At 39.7% G+C, this 22547-nt stretch overlaps 2 protein-coding genes across 7 annotated transcripts in view; one reads left to right on the forward strand and one right to left on the reverse strand.

Moving 5' to 3' along the window:
- The window catches only part of FAF2 (Fas associated factor family member 2), a 92226-nt gene that overhangs the window by 26864 nt on the left and 42815 nt on the right, over nucleotides 1-22547 (forward strand). The window lies entirely within an intron of this gene.
- On the reverse strand, nucleotides 2846-3376 carry LOC118550553 (cytochrome c oxidase subunit 6A1, mitochondrial). Its single transcript, XM_036115763.2, has one exon. It carries the CDS (start codon nucleotides 3366-3368, stop codon nucleotides 3033-3035), a length of 336 nt encoding a protein of 111 aa, XP_035971656.1. The 5' UTR covers nucleotides 3369-3376; the 3' UTR covers nucleotides 2846-3032.

Genomic DNA, 22547 nt, shown 5'->3' on the forward strand with positions numbered 1-22547 from the left:
TTTAAAAAATCAGAGTGATCTGTTTGAATTTTTTGCCCAGGAATTTGGTATTGTAGGAAAACCATGAGCTTTGAAACTTGGGGCAAACCTGAATTAGCCTTTCAACTTAGCTTCTCATGAGTTCTGTGACCTTGGGCATGTTCCCACTTTCTTGAATTTTCCCCCCCTATAAAATGGGGATACTATTACCTAATTCACAGTGGTTTTTATTTTTTACTTAAAAAATCTACCAAGTAATGCATACTTTATGCAAGTCAGTAACGTAAAATTGTAAAAGTGTAATTAAATTTCATCTTACTCCCCCCTCCTCATTCCCAGTTTGTTGTGTGTCTTTGTATACTTTTTTCTTCTGCATATACAGATACACATACTTAATGTGTAAGCTCTCTTACCCTTCACTTGACTGATTAGTTGGAGCAGATGGCTTCCAGTTCCTAAGATCTGCTCTGTAATATGTCCAAGTATTTTTGCTTTCACCAGTTGAGTTGTACTCTTGACAAAAGTCAATTGTATTTTTTTTTAATTTTAAGATTGTATTTATTTGTTTGACAGAGAGAGAGAGAGAGCAGGGGGAGCAACAGAGGGAGAGGGAGAAGCAGGCTCCCTGCTGAGCAGGGAGCCCGACGCGGGGCTCCATCCCAGGACCCCAGGATCATGACCTGAGCCGAAGGCAGACGCTTAACGAATGAGCCACCCAGGCGCCTCAAAAGTCAGTTGTATTTGCTCCCAAACCATTGTGTGCTGGTTATATTTGTCATAAAAATATAATACATAAACCATCAAAATATCAGTGCAAGAGTTTTTATCTGAAAACTAAATTACATGCTTTGGAAAAGGTCTTTAGGGTCAAGTTGCTAGAAAATTGTTATTCAGTTAGGTGTAGGCAAGATAGGTGTAAAGATGACTTTGGAAAAAAATCATTAAGATTTAGTATTGTGCACTTAATGCTTGGCAAGTGCTTGGAGTTCTTGCACTCCAAGAAATTAAATCAGTGTCTTATGGATATGGTTTATGCTAGAAAGACTCCAAAGAATGTTGGTGGACCCATGCCCAAAAGAAAAGGGTAGGCTTTCATCAAAAGATTGCTGCATAAATGTGTATGCTTCATGCTTTAAATGAAATATGTAAGTAATGTATGGAATGTTTGTATTCTTCATCTTAAGTGACTTTTTAAATTAATTGACTAGTAAGTCTTATTCTCATTGGGTAAGAGCTTCTGCTGTCTTTGTCTTTAATAGAGGTAGGATCATATAATTCTGAAAGTCAGCATAGCATAGTAACTTGTCAAGAAGACTGGCTATGAAGTAAGACAGCCTGGTTTTGAATCCTAGCTTCTCCAGTTATTAACTTTGTGACCTTGGGCGAGTTACTTAACCATTCTACTTCAGTTTCTTCATATGTGCAGTTACTCTATTACCTACCTGAAGGGGTTGTTTCAGTAGTTAAATGTTAATATATCTAAAGCACTGGCAAATATTAAGTGCTTGAATGTTAAACATTATTATAGTTATTACTTTTTGGTTTTTAAAAAATTGAGGGACAATCAGGTTGTTTTCATTTTTTGGTTTCATACAACTAATGTCACAATGAATATCCTTGTAATAAACATCCCATTCTCAATCAACTTTTTTCAGGACCTGTTGTGTGCTAGTATAGTTCTAGGTACAGGGTACAGCGGAATATTAAATATAATTCCGACCGTTGTGGAGCTCACATTCTAGTGGAAGAGACAGAGAAGAGTCAAAATAAATAAATGGAACATAGGCTATGTTAGGTGGTGATAAATGCTGTGGAGAGAAATAAATAGGGAATTTTGAGGAGGGGGGTGTTTAATTTTTTTTTTTTTTTTTTTTTAAGATATATTTATTGGGCGCCTGGGTGACTGAGTCAGTTAAGTGTCTGCCTTGGGCTCGGGTCATTATCTCAGGGTCCTGGGATCGAGCCCCGCATCGGGCTCCCTGCTCAGTGGCGAGTCTGCTTCTCCCTCTCCCTCTGTGATCTCTTTCACTCTCACTCTCTCTCAAATAAATAAATAAAATCTTAAAAAAAAAAAAAGATTTATTTATTTATTTTAGAGGGAGGAAGAGAGAGAGATCACACTACATGAGCAGGGGAGGGGCAGAGGGAGAGGGAAAGAGAAACTCAAGCAGACTCCTCACTGAACCTGGAGCCAGAGGCGGGGCTCCATCCCAGGATCCTGAGATCCTGACCTGAGCTGAAATCAGCAGCTGGCCACTTAATCAACTGAGCCACCCAAGGGCCTGGGGGGTGGGGCGTTTAATTTTAAATAGGATTATCAAGGGAAGGCCTCACTGAGAGTGTGTTAATTGTGTGAAAACGTAAAGGTTAAGTACTAAACAAATCATGTGGGTACTTAGGGGAAGAGGATCCCAGATAGAGGGAATAAGGCATATAAGAGTCCTAAGGCATGGCCTCAAGGGACCTTGTCCAGGAATGGCAAGGAGGCCAGTGTGGCTAGAACTGAGGGGAAGGAGGGAGGAAGAAAGTAGGAGATAGGGTCAGAGAGTTAAAAGCAGGGCTAGTTAACAAATGGCCTTGTAGGCTGTTTTAAGAATTTTGGCTATAACTCTGAAGCAAGGTGGATTTTGAGTGATGACAGGATTTATGATTTATTAGGGTCACTCTGGCTATTTTCTTGAGGATAGCCTGAAGGAAGGTTAAGGGAGGAGTAGGGAGACCAAGTAGGAGACTTTTGCAGTGATGCAAGACTGCTTGAACCAGGATGAACTAGGAAAGTAATCATGAGGAGTAGTTGGATTCTGAATATATTTTGAAGGTAAAGCGGATGGGATTTTTTTTTTTTTTTTTTTTTTTTTTTCATGGACCAATCTTAAGTTATTTATTTAAGCCATCTCCTGCCGTAAGCAAAGGGATGGAAGATCAGTATACTGGTCATCATTTGATACAAGTAAAGAAGGTGAGCTTAAGGTCCCATAGATTTTTCTGGTCCGTGTGCAGTCATGGTCCAAACCAGTGCTGTGGTCCCCACTGGGTGGTGGTCCAGGTTCTCTTTATTCATCTTCATAGCCGGTTGGAAGTGGATTCACGTGAGAGTTATGGAATAGAGTATGATTACCATCTCCCCAGGGAAAGGGCTTGGACCTGATGCGGAGATGGGGGTAGGCGACGAACTCGGGTCTCTCGTGCTCTCCATGACGCGACTTCAGGAAGACATTCAGCATGCTCACACCCACGCCAGGGAGCGCTACGAAGTAGGTGAGAGCCTTCCACATGCGAGCTGAGCCCTCCTCGCCGTGGGCGCCACTCGACATAGAACGCCCCAGCTGTGCCCCGGAACGACCTAGCAGCCCAGACAGCCGGGACACAGATGCCCCCGCCGCCGCCATTTTCGACCTGGACCTGGATGGGATTTTTTAAGGGATTGTATGTGAAGTGAGAGAGAAAAGGAGAAAGTAAGGATATCTCAGCTTTTTGACCTAAGTAACTGGAAATGGAAGAGTCATTAACTGGGATAAGGAAGGCTATGGGAGGAGCACATTTGGGTGTGGGGGTGAGATGAGTAGCTCAGTTTTGGTCATGTAAAGTTTGAGGTTTCTATCAGACATCCAAGTGAAGATGTCTAACTGGGTATAGTAGTATTGAGTGCAGGAGAATGATCTAGGCTAGCAATACAAATTTGGAGATCATCTGCATATAGATAATATTTAAAGCCCTGAAACTGTCTGAGATCATCTGTAGAGCAAGAATACATAAAGAAATTTTGAGATTTGAAGGTGTTTTTGTTATTGATGTCACTTAAACATTTATTGAGTGTTTACAGTTGACCCTTGAACAACATGGGTTTGAACTGCACAGGTCCATTTATAAGTGGATTTTTTTCAGTAAGTACAGTACTGTAAATGTATTTTCTCTTCTCATTTTCTTAATAACATTTGCTTTCCACTAGCTTACTATAAGAATACAATATATAATACATATAAATGTACAAAATATGTGTTAATCAACTGTGTTATCAATAAGGCTTCTTTCTGTTCAACAGTAGGCTATTAGATAAGTTTGGGGGAGTTGAAAGTCATACTTGATTTTCAACTGCATGGAGCTCGGTACTCCTAACTTCTATGTTGTTCAAGTGTTTACTGTATTCTATCCAAAGTGCTGTAGATTCGTTATGTCATTGATTCCTCTCGAAAAATAAATGGTATAGGTTCTGGTATTGGTGAGTAAACTAGGATCAGTACATAATTTACTGAAGGTTGGTAGTGACAAGCTTTGATTTGAATCCAGAACTCTGGATTCTTTCCTAGCACTGCCTCTCCAGCACTAAGTGTTGATTTGTTTTCAACTACAGGTAAGTGAATAGGACCAATAACAATAGCTATGTGGTAGGTTTTTGGTTTTTTTTAAGATTTATTTATTTATCTGAGAGAGAGAGCGTGCACACGTGGTGGGGAGGGGTAGAGGGAGGTGGAGAGAAAAGCTCAAGCAGACTCCGAGCTGAGTGCGGGGCCGGAGGTGGGGCTCAATCCCATGACCCTGAGATCATGACCTAAGCTGACATCAAGAGCCACCTGCTTAACCGACTGTACCACCCAGGCCCCCCGCTCTGTGGTAGTTTTAAGAAAGCAAACACAGCAAAGGACGTCAAAAGTATGGTTCTAATTCCGGACATCATCACTCAGGATAATTCTCTTAACCTACTCTACATAAAAGTGGACTTTTTAAGCAGAAAGAAAGAAGAATCCTCAAAAGTGGGAATGAATAAAGAGGACAGGTCTCTCACTTCCATACCTACAGATATGAGAGAGAAAATGGTAGAGAGAAGGCTTCAGAGGAAGTATCTTCAGAAAAAAGCCAAGTTTCAGTTAGAACATGAAAGTGAAGGAAGTGTTTGGAGATGTAGTTATGGATATAGAGGATGTTGCTGATATAGCAGACCTTTTATTTCTGTAGAACAGAATCCTGGTGTTACTGGTTCAAAACAAATGTACTTTGTATGTTTTAATATCTATTAGACTATTTTCCAGGGAGTTTTGGCAGCTCACACTTCAACCAAGAGGATGTGAGAGGACCTGTTTCCCCATATCCTTGCCTGCATTGGATGATAGCTTTTTGAATTTTTGTCAATATGATTAAATTTTTAAAGTTCTTGTTTTAATTTGCATTTCTAGTAGTAGTGGTGGTTGTAGTTTCTGGTTTTGGTTTTTAGTCAAGTTTGAATAACTAATGCAAGCACTTGTTTTAATCTATTTCTAATAGGAAAGAATAAGGAACTTTAGAGACAGGGATTGGCTTTTCAGCCTCTTTTTTTTAAGATTTTATTTATTTATTTGTCAGAGAGAGAGCAGAAGCAGGGGGAGCAGCAGAGGGAGAAGCAGGCTCCCCACTGAGCAGGGAGCCTGACGTGGGACTCGATCCCAGGACTCTGGGATCATGACCTGAGCTGAAGGCAGGTGCTTAACTGACTGAGCCACCCAGGTGTCCCCCAGCCTCTATTTTTTAAGAGATAATGTCGGTGTCCCTGGGTGTATGGGATGTTTGCTTTCTGGCCAAGTGGGTTGCAGGATAAAAGTGCTTATTTTAAGATTGAATCCCATTGTTCCATAAACTTCTGATTACCAATAGATTGAGCTTCTGGCTATTTACAGTTATTGTGTAAATTGCCTGCCTATCCTTTGTTCATTTGCTGTTGGATTATTTGACATTTTATTATCAGTTTGTAGTTCTTTATATAAAAAGGGATATTGGTCATGTGTAGCAAATATTTTTCATGATATCCTTTATCTTTGATTTTGTTATCTTTTCATTTACATTTGTTTAAATTGTTACCAAATTGGCATTTCTTTCCCTTCTGGCTTTTGGGTTTTCGGGTTTTTTTTTTTTTTTTTTAAGAATGCTTCTACTTAATGAAGTTATACAAATGTTCTCTTTTGCTTTCTTTGAAATGTTTTATGGTTTTCTTTTTAACATCAGATCTTTAATCCGTATGGAACTTTTATTTTTTATATGCATAAGAACCTAACTTTACTTTCTTCCACTGGAGATTATACGTTAGCTGAATAATCCATCCCTTCCCCTACTGTGAGTAGTCCTCTTTATCATACTGTATTCTGTTTCACTAATCTGTCTGTTGGTACCATTACTAGATTAATAACAATGGGCTTTACACTAAGTTTTAATATCTGATAGGATTCCTTCCCTATTTATTTTTTGAAAAATTATTGGTCATTCTTACAAGCTTTTTTATATACATTTTTTTTTTAAGATTTTATTTATTTATTTGAGAGAGCGAGAGAGAGAGAGAGAGCACATGAGAGGGGGGAGGGTCAGAGGGAGAAGCAGACTCCCTGCTGAGCAGGGAGCCCGATGCAGGACTCGATCCCGGGACTCCAGGATCGTGACCTGAGCCAAAGGCAGTCGCTTAACCAACTGGGCCACCCAGGCGCCCCTACATTTATTTAAGAGAGCACATGGAGGAGGGGGGCAGAGGGAGAGAGAGTCTTAAGTAGACTCTATGCTAAGTGTGGAGCCAGAAATGGAACTCGATCTCACAACCCTGAGATCAGGACCTGAGCCAAAATCAAGAGTCAGATGTTTAACTGACTCCGCCACCCATGTGCCCCTTTACATACATTTAAGAATCATTTTGTGCTGTTGTGGGATTATTGGAATTGCATAAAATGTGTGTATTAATTTGGAACTGGTTGACATTCAGGAACATGTACATCTCTTTATTCAGGTGTGTCACATATCCTTAAAAATATTTTCTGTAACTTTCTTCATCTAGATTTTGTATGTTCCTTATTAAATTTATTCCTGGGTATTTTATAGTTTTGGTCACCCTTATGAATAGAACCATTTCTTTATTTCTAAATGGTTACTAATAGAAATGCTGTTGAATTTTGTATGTTTATCTTAAGTTTTTGGTTCTTTAATTTCTTGTCATGTTTTCTGATCATTATTAATAGTTTTCTAGTTTGGTCTCTTGGGCTCTTTTTTTTTTTTTTTTTTAAAGATTTTATTTATTTATTTGACAGAGACATAGCGAGACAGGGAACACAAGCGGGGGACTGGTAGAGGGAGAAGCAGGCTTCCCACCGAGCAGGGAGCCCGATGTGGGGCTCGATCCCAGGACCCTGGGATCATGACCTGAGCCGAAGGCAGACGCTTAACGACTGAGCCGGGCTCTTTTTTTTTTTTTATAAATAATTTTATTGAGCAGTAATTCACATACCATAAATGAACCCTTTAAAATATACAATTCAAATAAAAACAAATAAATAAATAAATTTAAAAAATTCAGTGATTTTTAGTATATTTACACAGTTGTGCATCCATCACCACTATTTACTTCTAGAACATTTTTATCGTCTCCAAAAGAAAACTGTGCCCATTAGCAGTCACGAGGGTCATCCATATTGTAGCTTATATTGGTACTTCATTCCTTTTTATAGCCAAATAATATTCCGTTGTGTGAGTAAACCACATTTTGTTTATCCATTCATTGGGCTTTTGGATTGCTTCCATTTTTCAGCTATTATTATTAATGCTTCTCTGAATATTTGTATACAGGTTTTTGTGTGGACATGTTTTCATTTCTCCTAGTAACTAGTAGAATATCTGAGTTACATGGTAACTCTGTTTAACTTTTTGAGAAATTGTCAAATTGTTTTTCCTAAGCAACTACATCATTTCCCCACCAGTATTATGTGAGGGTTACAATTTCTCCATATCCTCACTAACATTTGTTTTAGTATATGTGCTGCTGAAGCGAGCATGCTCACTAACATTTGTTAATCGTCCATCTTTGTAGCCATCCTGGTAAGAGTGAAGTGGTATCTCATTTTGATTTGGATTTCCCTAATGACTAAAATGATGTTGAGCATTTTTCATATGCTTATTGGCCATTTGTCAATCTTCTTTGGAGAAATACTTAATCAAATTCTTTGCCCATTTTTAAATTAGGTTACATGTCTTACTGGGTTCTAAGCGTTCTTTATATATTCTGATACAAGTCCTTTATCAGATGTATCATTGGCAAAAATACTCTCCCATTCTGTGGGTTGTCTTCACTCTCTTGATGGTGTTTATTGAAGTTTTAAATTTTGATGAAACCTAATTTATTTATCTTTTGTTGCTTGTGCATTTGGTGTCATATCTGTATCTTTTGTTGTTTTACATATAAAGTCTGATCTATTTTGAGTTAATAGTTGTGAGGTAAGAGTTCGACTTCATTCTGTTGCATGTGGGTATTCAGTTTTCCCAGCACCATTTATTTAAAAGATTATTCTTTTCCTGTTGAATGACCTTGGAACCTCTTTTGAAAATCAGTTGACCATAACTACGGATTTATTTCTGGACTCTCATTTCTATTCCATTGATCTGTATCCTTATGCTAGTACCACACTGTCTTGACTATTGCAGTTGTGCAAAAAGCATGAATTCAGGAAGTGTGAGTCCTCCAACTTTGTTCTTTTTCAGAAATATTTTGGCTATTCTGGGTCCCTTTCATTTCCACGTGAATTTTAGAATCACCTTGTCAATTTCTGCAAGAAAGGCAGCTGGGATTTTGATAGGGATTGCTGTTTACTCTGTAGATCAATATGGAGATTATTGCGATCTTAACAAAATTAAGTCTTCCAATCCATGAACATGGGAAGGCTTCCTTTCTTTAGTTTCTCTCAGTCTTTTGTGTACAAGTCTTACACTTCTTTGGTTAAATTTATTCATAAATATTTTGTTTTTGATGGTACTGTGAAAGAAAATGTTTTCATTTTATTTTTAGATTGTTCATTGAGAGTGTGTAGATTTTTGTATGTTGATCTTATATCCTGCAACCTTACTGAACTCATTATTAGTTCTATTAGTTTTTTGGTAGATTTCTTTTTTTTTTTTTAAAGATTTTATTTATTTATTAGACAGAGAGAGACACAGCGAGAGAGGGAACACAGCAGAGGGAGTGGGAGAGGGAGAAGCAGGCTTCCCGCCAAGCAGGGGGCCTGATGCGGGGCTAGATCCCAGATCATGACCTGAGCCCAAGGCAGACGCTTAACGACTGAGCCACCCAGGCGCCCCTTTTTGTAGATTTCTTAGGATTTCTTACATCTAAGATCATGTCATCTGTGAATAAAGTTTCATCTCTTTCCAATCTGGATGCCTTTTTTTTCTTGTTTAATTGCTCTTGTACAATATTGAATATAAGTGGCAAGAGCAGACATCCTTGTCTTGTTCTGGTCTTAGGAGGAAAGCATTGTCTTTCACATTATTGAGTTAGCTGTCAGTGTTTCTCAGATGTGCTTTATTAGGGTGAGAAAGCTCTGTTTTATTCCTAGTTTAAGTTCTTATCATGAAAGGGTGTTTTGAGTTCTAAAAGGATTAAATGATGGGCGCCTGGGTGGCTCAGATGGTTAAGCATCTGCCTTCGGCTCAGGTCCTGATCCCAGGGTCCTGGGATCGAGTCCCACATCAGGCTCCCTGCTCGGAAGGGGGCCTGCTTCTTCCTCTCCCTCTGCTGCTCCCCCTGCTTGTGCTCTTTCGTTCTCTCTGTCAAATAAATAAATAAAATCTTAAAAAAAAAAAAGGATTAAATGAGATAATGCATGTAAAGTGCCTGAGGCATAGTTACTGTGTGGGTCCAGGCCCCTCGGTGCCACACTTCACCCTGGGCAGGTCTCTTTTAGATAGAAGCTGGAAAAGTGGTCCCCATCCAAGACTCAGGGTCAGTGCTAACCAGTTACTTCAGTCTTCCAGTGGCCAGGGCACCCTCAATGCCCAGAGGAGGGAGAGCGCCCTTTAGCTACCCCCAGCTCTCCCCAGCTGTCCAGACCTCTCCCAACCCAAATGGGCTGTGATCCTGTTTTGTCTTGTCCCAGGACATAAAAGGGGCAGGTAGGTGGTCCTGGAGAATGTTCAGTTGTATACATGTTCTCTTATATTTCTTTATTTTTCTGGGGAGTATTTAATAAAAGATGGGATTGAGAATTTGCAAAACTGTTGTCCTTTTTATTTTATTTTATAGATTTATTTATTTTAGAGACAGTGAGAGAGAGAGAGAGAGCGTGCGCTAAGGAGGGGAGGGGCAGAGGAAGAGGGAGAGGATCTCAAGCAGACTCCTTGCTGAGCAGGGGCCAGACTCAACTCATCTCATGACCCTGAGATCACAACCTGAGCTGAAACCAAGAGTCAGACGCTCAGCTGACTGAGCCACTCAGGCACCCCTGCCCTTTAGAAAAATTGGAATTTAGTAGATAAGAAAGATAAATAACCGAAAATACACTTGAAGGAGTACAAGTCCTTTCAAAAACGATATAGAAAAGATTTTACATACAGAAGACTTGTCTTATATTATTCAAATGTACAGAATTAAACCTGTGATTTAGGAATTTAAAGTATTGACAATTAAACTTTGTAGAATTTCTTCACTTAAAAATTCAAATTTAGCTTACAGTGTTAGTATCCTTAAACACATTTCCACAAGCTTAATATTAATATATTACATTTTATTAGCTTTTACCTAGCCTTTTTATATACAAAATGAGGACATTCTAATTCTCTCATTTCTTCTTTATTAATAAGGATTTCTCTATAAAGATACAATTCCCTGGGGCTCCTGGGTGGCTCAGTCGGTTAAGCATCTGCCTTCGGCTCAGGTCGTGATCCCTGGAGTCCTGGGGTTGAGCCCTGCGTCGGACTCCCTGCTTGGCAGGAGTCTGCTTCTCCCTCTCCCTCTGCTCCCCCTTGGTTTTGCTCTCTCTCTCGCTCACTCTCTCAAATAAATAAAATCTTAAAAAGATATAATTCCCTCATCTGTTTACGCTAAGTTATGATATGAATGATAAAGGCAGGGTAAACATTTAATTCCTTCAGTTATTTACTAGTTTTTAAATAATGAGTTGATTTCCTTGCATCCTCCAAAAGTAACCGGTGAGGTTTTTAAAAAGAGTATTGATATGAACTCATGAATTTAAACATACTTAACATATTGTAACTAATTGCCATTGTGTTTATTGAGGCTCAGATTGTGCCATCTTTGATAATTGTGAGTTTCTTTAGTTTGGCTCCTGATGACTTTTTTTAATCCTAATGTTTACACTGTTTATTTTTTCAGAGACACAGAAAAGATTTTCCTTTTGAATTTGTAAAAACCTTAACATTATTGCTCCTAAATAATTTTGTCATATTGCCATGGACCCAGTAATCTTTGATAGCTTTTTAGCTTTCTGACATGTTTTAGACTCATCTTGAGTAGATCTAGAATTTCTGCCTAGATCTAGAATTAGCCAATTCTCCAAGAAAACTCATTTTTGGGGGGTAAGAAATAATATTTAGATGCCATCAATCTTAGAGCTATGACTGCTTGTTGTTATTGGGTTGGTCTAGAACTTTTTAGTTGATAGAACTAATATGTATAATATATACACAGACACACAAATATATTTGTATTTATTTCATGATAAAACAATTTGATATTTCCAAATCAGATTCAGGCCTACCAATTCAAATTCAGCACTACACCTTACCTCTCTGTCTTCTTTCTTCATGCCAAAAATTTGGTTCTTAATGATACTACATGACTGTTCCTTTGCCTTATCACATAATCAACACTTAACTGTTTCAAAATAACAATACTCATATACTAATAACAATATGATTATGTAAAACAATTTAAGCCCCTTTTTCTGCATGTTATATTGTCAGTTTACTATGTTTTAAAGTCATTTGGGATAGTTTCTCTTTGTCATTCGTTAAGCCACCAACTCAGTACATTTATTTGATTTTTGCTTCTCGTGTGTAGGGACTGCTGCTGCTTTTTAAAATTTGTCTTATAAATATTTATATATTATAAACTTATGTTTATGAATATGTTTTGTAAAGATACCTAGCCTCTATTCCTCTCTTTTTTTAAGAGATTTTATATATTTATTTGAGAGAGAGTACAAGCTGGGGGAGGGAGAGGGACAAGCAGACTCCACACTGGGCATGGAGCCCCACATGGGGATTGATCCCACAACCCCGAGATCACAACCTGAGCTGAAATCAAGAGTCATCCACTTAACCAGCTGAGCACCCAGGTGCCCCAAGATGTATGTATGTATGTATGTATGTATGTATTTATTTTTTTAAGATTTTATTTATTTATTTGACAGAGAGAAACACAGCGAGAGAGGGAACACAAGCAGGGGGAGTGGGAGAGGGAGAAGCGGACTCCCCACTGAGCAGGGAGCCCAATGTGGGGCTCGATCCCAGGACCCTGGGATCATGACCTGAGCCGAAGGCAGACGCTTAACCATCTGAGCCACCCAGGCGCCCCTTTCTTCGCTATTTTTAAAAACTATATATTAGGAGTATTAACTTTTTGTCTGTGAAATAAATTGTCAATATTATTCCTAGGTTTTTCACTTTGCGTATGGTATTTTATTGCCACACGCAGGGTTTTGGGGCAGGGTTGGGGGGCTGTACTTTCAGTATTTCTGTAAACCTAAAACTGTTCTAAGAAATAATGTCTGTGGGGTACCTGGGTGGCTCAGTCAGTTAGTGTCTGTCTTCGGCTCAGGTCATGATCTCAGGGTCCTGGGATTGAAGCCCCCACATCAGGCTCCCTGCTCAGCAGAGTCTGCTTCTCCCTCTCCCTCTGACCCTCCTCCCTTCTTGTGCACACTTGCTCGCTCGCTCTCTGTCTCTGCCTCAAATAAATAAATAAATCTTTTAAAAAATGCTTGTTTTTTGGGGCGCCTGGGTGGCTCAGTCGTTAAGCGTCTGCCTTCGGCTCAGGTCATGATACCAGGGTCCTGAGATCGAGCCCCGCATTGGGCTCCCTGCTCCACAGGAAGCCTGCTTCTCCCTCTCCCACTACCCTTGCTTGTGTTCCCTCTCGCGGTGTCTCTCTCTATCAAATAAATAAATAAATCTTAAAAAAAAATGCTTGTTTTTTAAAAAAACTGTTTTCCCTTTTTATTTGAGATGCTGCCTTTATCAGTACTAAATTTTTATATGCGGTTGGGTTTGTTTTTGGATTTCCTTTTCTTTTCCATTGGTCTTGCATGTGCCAGTACTACTCATAATATAGAAGCTTATAATATATTTTAATCTGGAGGGCTAGTCTCCTTCATTGCTTTTTTTCAGGGTTTTCCCAGATTTTCTTGCTTATTTGCTCTTCCAAAAGAACTTCATAATCAACTTTTCTTTTATTAAATTTGTAAATGAATATGAGGGTGTGTGATTAACATCTATGTTGAATCTTCCTATCGAAGAACACAGTTAAGTCTTGGTAGCTTTTTTTTTTTTTTTTTTTTTTTAAAGATTTTCTTTATTTATTTGACAGAGAGAGAGACAGCGAGAGAGGGAACACAAGCAAGGGGAATGTGAGAGGCAGAAGCAGGCTTCCCGCGGAGCAGGGAGCCGGATGCGGGGCTTGATCCCAGGACTCTGGGATCATGACCTGAGCCGAAGGCAGACACTGAACGACTGAGCCACCCAGGCGCCCCAAGTCTTGGTAGCTTTTTGACAAACTGATTAGTAGTACTTACTGGCTTCCCCCCCCATCTTTTTAAAAAAATTTTTTATTGTTATGTTAATCACCATACATTACATCATTGTTTTTTTTTTTTTTTTTTTTTTTTTTTTAAAGATTTTATTTATTTATTTGAGAGAGAGAGAATGAGAGACAGCATGAGAGGGAGGAGGGTCAGAGGGAGAAGCAGACTCCCTGCCGAGCAGGGAGCCCGATGCGGGACTCGATCCCGGGACTCCAGGACCATGACCTGAGCCGAAGGCAGTCGCTTAACCAACTGAGCCACCCAGGCGCCCGTACATCATTGTTTTTGATGTAGTGTTCCATGATTCATTGTTTCTGCATATCACCCAGTGCTCCATGCAGAACATGCCCTCTTTAATACCCATCACCAGGCTAACCCAATCTCCCACCCCCCTCCCCTCTAGAACCCTCAGTTTGTTTTTCAGAGTCCATCGTCTGTCATGGTTCGTCTCCCCCTCCAATTCCCCCCCTTCATTCTTCCCCTCCTGCTATCTTCTTTTTTTTTTTTCTTAACATATAATGTATTATTTGTTTCAGAGGTACAGATCTGTGATTCAACAGTCTTGCACAATTCACAGTGCTCACCATAGCACATACCCTCCCCAGTGTCTATCACCCAGCCATCCCATCCCTCCCACCCCAACCCCCACTCCAGCGACTGTTTGTTTCCTGAGATTAAGAATTCTTCATATCAGTGAGGTCATATGATACATGTCTTTCTCTGATTGACTTACTTCGCTCAGCATAACACCCTCCAGTTTCATCCACGTCGTTGCAAATGGCAAGATCTCATTCCTTTTGATGGCTGCATAATATTCCATTGTATATATATACCACATCTTCTTTATCCATTCATCTGTTGATGGACATCTTGGCTCTTTCCACAGTTTGGCTATTGTGGACATTGCTGCTATAAACATCGGGGTGCACGTACCCCTTTGGATCCCTATATTTGTATCTTTGTCCCCCCCCATCTTTATGTGGTAAGTACAGGTATATGTGAACAGTTGGTTCAAGTTTGGGGTTATTTCTTTAGAAGTGTTATAAGGAAAATTTGTGTTATTAGCAGAGTAGTGTAAATTCAAATTACTCTGAATGAAGGATTACCTGTACTGCAGATATTCTTTTGGAAGCAAATCTTTGAGGTGGATATTGATAAAGATTAATTTTGTCAATTTTCTTTTGGCTATTTGAGGGTCATTTCACATATTCAGGAACTCTAGTTGCCATTTCTACAATGTTTTTGCTTAAAATGAATAGCAAAAATATAGTAAAGTAATAAAATTGAAGGTTTGGTGTTAACTGGTTCTAGTTGTGTATGTTCTTAAACCACCGTTTGTGAGAGTGCCAGAAGTGATAGTAGAAATCATGGTGCTCACTGAGGTGCCTATTGGCTTTGGATTTTCCCACCAAGGAAATTTCGAAAATTTTCTCACTGTCCTGGAATATATTTAGAAGACAAGAGAAAATCTCTTCATGCTAAATATCTGGGGATTTTTTTAAGTATTTATTTTAGTGTGTGTAAGTTCCTATTGGAATTAAAGAAATATCACAGGGATCAAAGCTACAGCATAGGGAATATTACAATTCTAACGAATTGTAATAGTGTTGAATGGTAGTATGGTGATGGATGGTAGCCACACTTGTGGTGAGCATAGGAGAATGTATAGACTTGTTGAATCGCTATGTTGTATACCTGAAACTAATACAACATTGTGTGTCAGCTATGCTTCAGAATAAATAAAAGGAATGAAGTACTAAAAAAAAAAGAGAGAAGTCAAAGAAATCCACTACCCTCAATTAACCCTCCAGTCTGTCTGCATTTCCTCTACCCTAGTTTACACTTTATTTTTCCTTTGGACTATTTCAGTAACCTTAAACTAGTGCCCTTAATTTCAAGTCTCCTTTTCAACTTCAGCTTTCCTATTTTGTCCAGAATAATTTTTTTTTTTTTTAAAGATTTTATTTATTTATTTGACAGAGAGAGACACAGCGAGAGAGGGAACACAAGCAGGGGGAGTGGGAGAGGGAGAAGTGGGCTTCCCGCGGAGCAGGGAGCCCGATGCGGGGCTCGATCCCAGGACTCTGGGATCGTGACTTGAGCCGAAGGCAGATGCTTAACAACTGACCCACCCAGGCGCCCCTGTCCAGAATAATTTTTTAACAAACATTTCATGTCACTCATCTTAAGATTTTTTATTTGCTATGCATTGATTAGAACTGCATAAATCTTTACATCTCATGATCTGACCCGTACTTCACTGTCCAACCCCATAATTCTACCCTTCACCCTGCCTTTTTAAAAGATTTTATTTTTAAGTAATCTCTACACCGAATGTGGGACTTGAATATACAACTTTGAGATCAAGAGTTGCATGCTCTACCCACTGAGCAGGCTAAGTGCCCCATGTCCTTTTCCCTTTGTATTCCAATGACACTTTCTAGACTTTCTAGTTCCCCTAATGTAACATTCTTTTTCATGCCTCTGTGCCTGCATACATAATCCTCCCTTGCTCTGAAATACTTCCTACTGCTAATTTTCAGCTTGGAACTGGTGTCTTCCTTTGCATTTTCCCCTAGTCTCCTGAAAGACTTCAGGATTTGTTTACCACTGGTGTATGGTCATTGTCATAATAATACAATCATGTATATGTCGTTTTACTCCACAAAGTTATTGGGGATTGGGACTGTTGATTTCTTTGATGTACTTGCTGCATGATAGATGCTGAATTAATATTTGTTGAATGAATTGAGTAATTCACCAGAAATCTCACTTAACCAGAGCGTTTTTGTTCTAATTGTTCTTGATTTTTTTTTTCTCTCTCTCTCCCCCTTTATTAAAGTATTTCCAACAGTATTAAGTATCCCATTTTCAGGAGAAAGGGGAAAACAAAAAATCCAGTTAATCACATTCTCAGCTTTACAGCATGGTACAGGGGAAGAAGCTCCATATTAGGACCTTGGCCATTTGAGATCTGTATGACAGTTAATCCTAGGCCTCAGTTTCCATATCTGCAAAGTGACTAATATTTCTAACTTGACAAGGTTGCTGTAAGAATCAGAAAGAAAGCTGGGGCACCTGGGTGGCACAGTTGGTTAAGCGTCTGCCTTCGGCTCAGGTCATGATCCCAGAGTCCTGGGATTGAGTCTCACATCAGGCTCTCTACTCAGCGAGGAGCCTGCTTCTCTCTCTCCCTCTGCCTGCTGCTCTGCCTACTTGTGATCTCTCTCTCTCTCTGTCAAATAAATAAATAAAAATCTAAGAAAAAAATCAATAATAAAGCACATATTATAGTGCTTCGCTCATAGATGCTCAAGAATTGAATCTAAATCCTAGAACATTCTATGTTTTGAAATTGAAAAGTGATGAATTATTAATATTTTGTGACTTGACATTAGATTAGGCTTATATGTACACACATATCTTATGCATGGCAAGTTCTAGAAATGTGATTTCAAGCTATTTTGAAACATACAAATAGGGACAGATTTTGTCACTGGAGAGTGGGGAGGAAACAGGGAAGGCCAGACTCTCAGAAGACTTTTGGAAGACTGGTAGGTAAAGTTTGATGCCTTGTAATGTTTCTTGTGAAGAGGAAAATAATATGTTCATGTCTCCCTAACCAACTTTTCTGCCTGATCCTGAGTAGTGCAGTCACATTAGGAAAGGTTGAATAAGGCCATAAATTTTTTCCATCTTGTAAAACTAAAACTATACAGTACCCATGGGGAATACATTCCAAGACCCCCAGTGGATGCCTGAAACTGCAGGTAGTACCAAACCCTACATAACTATGTTTTTTCTTATGTATACACACCTGTGATAAAGTTTAATTTATAAATTAGTCACGTAAGAGATTAACAACAATAATAAAATAGAACAATTATAACTGTCATAATAAAAATTTTGTGAATATGGTCTCTCTCAAAATACCTCATTGTACTGTACTTGTGATGATGTGAGATGATAAAAGTGTACATGATGAGATGAAGTGAGGTCATTGTGATGTTGCATTAGCCTACTAATAACCTTCTGATGTGTCATCTGCTTCCAGATGGCAGTTGACTGCAGGTAACTGAAAACCACAGATGGCGGGGGAGAACTACTCTACCCATTAAACAGTAACTCCCCCTTTTTCCCCCTTTCTGTAGCTTCTGGCATCCACTATTCTGTATGAGTTTGCTCTAGATAACTCATATAAGTAGAACCATACAGTATTTGTCTTTTTTTAAGATTTATTTATTTTAGAGAGAGAGTGCGCCCGTGCATGTGCACACACACGAGTGGGAGGGGCAGGGGGAGAGAGAGAATCTCAAGCAGATTCGGCAGAGTGTGGAGCCCAATGGGGGACTCGATCTCATGACCCTAAGATCACGACCTAAGCTGAAACCAAGAGTCAGATGCTTAAATGACTGTGTCATCCAGGCGCCCCTGTATTTGTCTTTTTGTGACTGGCTTGTCTCCCTTAGTGTAGTGTACTCAAAGTTTATTCATGTTGTGGCATATTGTAGGATTTCCTTCCTTTTAAACGCTAAATAATATTCCATTGTATGCATATACCACATTTTGTTTTTTTTTTTTTTTTTTTTTTTTTTTTTTTTTTTTTTTAAAGATTTTATTTATTTATTTGAGAGAGAGAGAATGAGAGACAGAGAGCATGAGAGGGAGGGGGGTCAGAGGGAGAAGCAGACTCCCTGTCGAGCAGGGAGCCCGATGCGGGACTCGATCCTGGGACTCCAGGATCATGAGCTGGGCCGAAGGCAGTTGCTTAACCAACTGAGCCACCCAGGCGCCCCTATACCACATTTTGTTTATCTGCTCTTCTGTCGATAGACACTTGGGTTGTTTCCACATTTTAGCTACTGTGAATAATGCTGGTGTGAACATGAGTGTACAAGTATCTCTTCGACACTATGCTTTCTCTTATTTTGGGTGTATACCCAGAAATGGAATTGCTGTATTGTATGGTAATTCTTTAAATTTTTTGAGGAACACATGCTGTTTTCCATGGTGGTTTTACTATTTTACATTACCACCCACAGTGCACCAAGGGTTCTAATTTCTCCACATCATCGCCAATACTTTTTATTTCCTGTTTTTTTTTTTTTTTTTTAAAGATTTTATTTATTTATTTGACAGCATAAGTGGGGGGAGCAACAGGCAGAGGGAGAGGGAGAAGCACGCTCCCCGTGAACGTTGAGCATCAATCCCAGGACAACCCTGGGATTATGACCTGAGCCGAGGGCAGACGCTTAACCAACTGAATCACTCAGGCGCCCCTATTTCCTGGTTTTTTTTTTTTTTTTAAATAGTAGCCATCCAGTTAGGTGTGAAATGGTAGCTCATAGTTTTGATTCACACTCCCTAATTATGTTGAACATCTTTTTGTATATTTATTGGTCATTTGTATATCTTTGGAGAAATGTCTATTCAAGTCCTTTGCCCATTTTTGAATCAGGTTGGTTGGTTTTTTGTTGTTGAGTTTTAAGAATTCTCTGTATAGTCTGGATATTAATACCTTATCAAATACATGATTTGCAGGGGTGTCTGGGTGGCTCAGTCAGTTGGGTGTCTGTCTTCGGCTCAGGTCACAATCTCACAGTCCTGGGATCAAGCCCTGTGTCAGGCTCCTTGCCCGGTGGGGAGTCTTCTTTTCCCTCTGCCCCTCACCCTGTTGGTGCACCCTCTCTCTCTCTCTCTCTCTCAAATAAATAAATAAATAATCAATCTTGTAAAATAAATAAATACATGATTTGCAAATATTTCTTTCCATTGTGTGTATTGTCTTTTTACTCTGTCCATAGTATATTTTGATGCACAAATTTTTAAAATTATTTTTAAAGATTTTGTCTTATTTGAGACAGAGAGTGAGAGAGAGCATGAGCAGAGGGGAGAGGGAGAAGCAGGCTGTCCACTGAGCAGGGAGCCTGACGTGGGACTTGATCCCCGGACCCTGGGATCATGACCTGAGCCAAAGGCAGATGCTTAACCGACTGAGCCACCCAGGAGCCCCAAATTTTTAAAATTTTCATGAGGTCCAGTTTGTTTATCTTTTGTAGCCCGTGCCTTTGGTGTAATATCCAAGAAACCATTGCCAAATCCAGTGTTGGGAGGCTTTTGTCCTGTTTTCTTATAAGAATTTTATTTTAGGTCTTATTTTAGGTCATGGATCTATTTTGAGTTAATTTTTGTATATGGTGTTAGGTAAATGAGTAGGAAGAACACACTCCTGTGTTTCTCCTTTATTCTCACACTGTAACCACACTCACCGTACTTCTGACATTAGATGTATGAGGTTTCCACACATCAAGCATTTCTAGATTCAGTTCAGTTCAGTTTTGACGCTATTTGGAATTAGCGTTGGATCCCGTGAGTTCATGACTCAGTTCCACAAGACTGCCCCTGTTAAAATGCCAATCACATGGGCGCCTGGGTGGCTCAGTCGTTAAGCGTCTGCCTTTGGCTCAGGTCATGATCCCGGGGTCCTGGGATCAAGCCCCGCATTGGGCTCCCTGCTCAGTGGGGAGCCTGCCTCTCCCTCTCCCTCTCCCACTCCCCCTGCTTGTGTTCCCTCTCTCGCTGTGTCTCTGTCAAATAAATAAATAAAAAATGTAAAAAAAATAAAATGCCAATCACAGGTCTCCCAGACTGACCAGCTATAATTGGGGTTCCCATGACCTCTTCTTTGGGGTTGATGATTTGTTAGAATGGTACACAGAACTCAGGGAAACACTTTGTTTACTGGTTTCTTAGAAAGGATATAATAAAGGATACAGAAGAATAGCCAGATGAAGAGATACATAGGGCAAAGTCCAGAAGGGTCCTAAATTCAGGAGCTTCTGTCCCCATGGAGTTGGGATGCATCACCCTCCCCACATGTTAATGTGTTCATTAACTCAGAAACTCTCTGGACCTCATTCTGTTGGGGTTTTTATGGAGGCTTCATTGTGTGGGTATGATTGATTATTGATGCCATTTCCATCTTCTCTTCCTTCTCTTAGAGAATGGGGGGTGGGACTGAAAATTTCAAGCTTCTAATAATGGCTTGATATGTCTGGTGAGCAGTCCGTATCCAGGAGCTCACTGGGATCACCTCATTAAAACGAAAGATGCTGTTTACTGTCCAGGAAATTCCGAGGGATTTAGGATATCTCTGCCAGGAACCAAGGTCAAAGACCAAATATTAGAACAAAAGATGTTCCTAGTGCTCTTATCATTTAGGAAACTACAGGGGTTTTAGGAGCTGTGTGTCAGGAACTAGGGGTGGGTATGTATATATCTTCACAGTAAGGGTCTGACTTCATTCGTTTGCATGTGGATATCCAGTGTTCCAGCACTATTTGTTGAAAAGACTGTTCTTTCCTCACTGAATGATCTTGGCACCCTTGTCAAAAATCATTTGACCTAATATGCATTGTTTTACTTCTGGGCTCTCTATTATCCCATTGGTCTATATGTCTGTCTTTGTGCCAGTCTCACACTGTTTTGATTACTGTAGCTTTGTAGTAAGTTTTGAAATCAGGAAATGTGAGTCCTCTAGTTTTGTTGTTCTTTTACAAGATTGTTTTGGCTATTTGGGATCCCTTGAGATTCCATATGAATTTTAGGATTGGTTTTTCTATTTCTCCAAAAAATAAGTCATTGGAATTTTGATAGGTATTGCTTTGAATCTGTAGATCACTTTGGGTAGTATTGACATTTTAACACAGTTGTTTTCCAGTTCATGAAAACTGAATGTCTTTTCATTCATGTAGATCTTTTTAAATTTCTTTCACCAAAGTTTTGTAGTTTTCTTTCAACTCCTTAGTTAATTCCTAATATTTTACTCTTTTGATTTTTTTATATTATCATAAATGGAATTGTTTCTTAATTTCCTTTTTATTTATTTATATTTGAGGGCGAGAGAGAGCGGGGGTGGGGAGGAACAGAAGGAGAGGGAGAGAGATTTTTTTTTTTTTAAGATTTTATTTATTATTTGTCAGAGAGAGAGCATGTGCGTGCAGAAGCAGGGGGAGTGGCAGGGAGAGGGAGAAGCAGGCTCTCTGCCGAACAGGAGCCCAATGCGTGGCTCAATCCCAGGACCCTGGGATGATGACCTGAGCCAAAGGCAGACACTTAACTGACTGAGCCACCCAGGTGCCCCTGGGAGAGAGAATCTTAAGCAGGCTTCATGCTCAGTGCAGAGCCTGACATGAGGCTGGATCTTACAACCCTGAGATCATGACCTGAGTCGAAATCAAGAGTTGGTCGCTTAGCCAGTGGAGACACCCAGGCACCCCTTAATTTCCTTTTTAGGTTGTTCATTGTTAGTGTAAAGAAATACAACTGAAATCTGTGTTGACTTCGTACCTTGCTACTTTGTTGAATTCATTTAATGATTCTAACAGGGTTTTTGGGGGGGTGTTTTGGTGGGATCCTTAGGTTTTTTGTTTTTTGTTTTTGTTTTTTTTAATTTGAGAGAGCAAGAGAGAGCATGAGCAGGGGTGGGGAAGGGCAGACAGAGAGGGAGAAACAGACTCCCCACTGAGCAGGGAGGCTGATGCGGGACTCCATCCCAGGACCCGGGGATCATGACCTGAGCCGAAGGCACACGCCTAACCGACTGAGCCACCCACGCGCCCTAGGGGTTTTCTACACGTAAAAAATTATGTCCCAGTAGACTTAAAAACAGATGTTATACACAGTATCTTCTCCAACCACAACTAGGTGAAGTTAGAAATGAATAACAAGTAAAACTGGAAAATTCACAAATTTGTGTAGATTAAGCAACACAAAAGATTTATTCATTTATTAGAGAGTGAGTAGGGGAGGAGCGGATGGAGAGGGAGAGAGAAACTCAAGCAGACTCCATGCTGAGTGGGGAGCCCCATGCAGGGCTTGATCTCATGACCCTGGGAGATCAGACCTGGGTGCCCCTAAACAACATACTTTTAAACAACCAATGGACAAATTCCTAGAAACATAAGATCTTCCAGGACTTAAAAAAAAAATCTGTCAGGACTAAATCACAAAGAAATATAAAATCTAAATAGA

This window comes from Halichoerus grypus, chromosome 2 (assembly GCF_964656455.1).
Source record: "Halichoerus grypus chromosome 2, mHalGry1.hap1.1, whole genome shotgun sequence".
NCBI lineage: Eukaryota > Metazoa > Chordata > Mammalia > Carnivora > Phocidae > Halichoerus > Halichoerus grypus.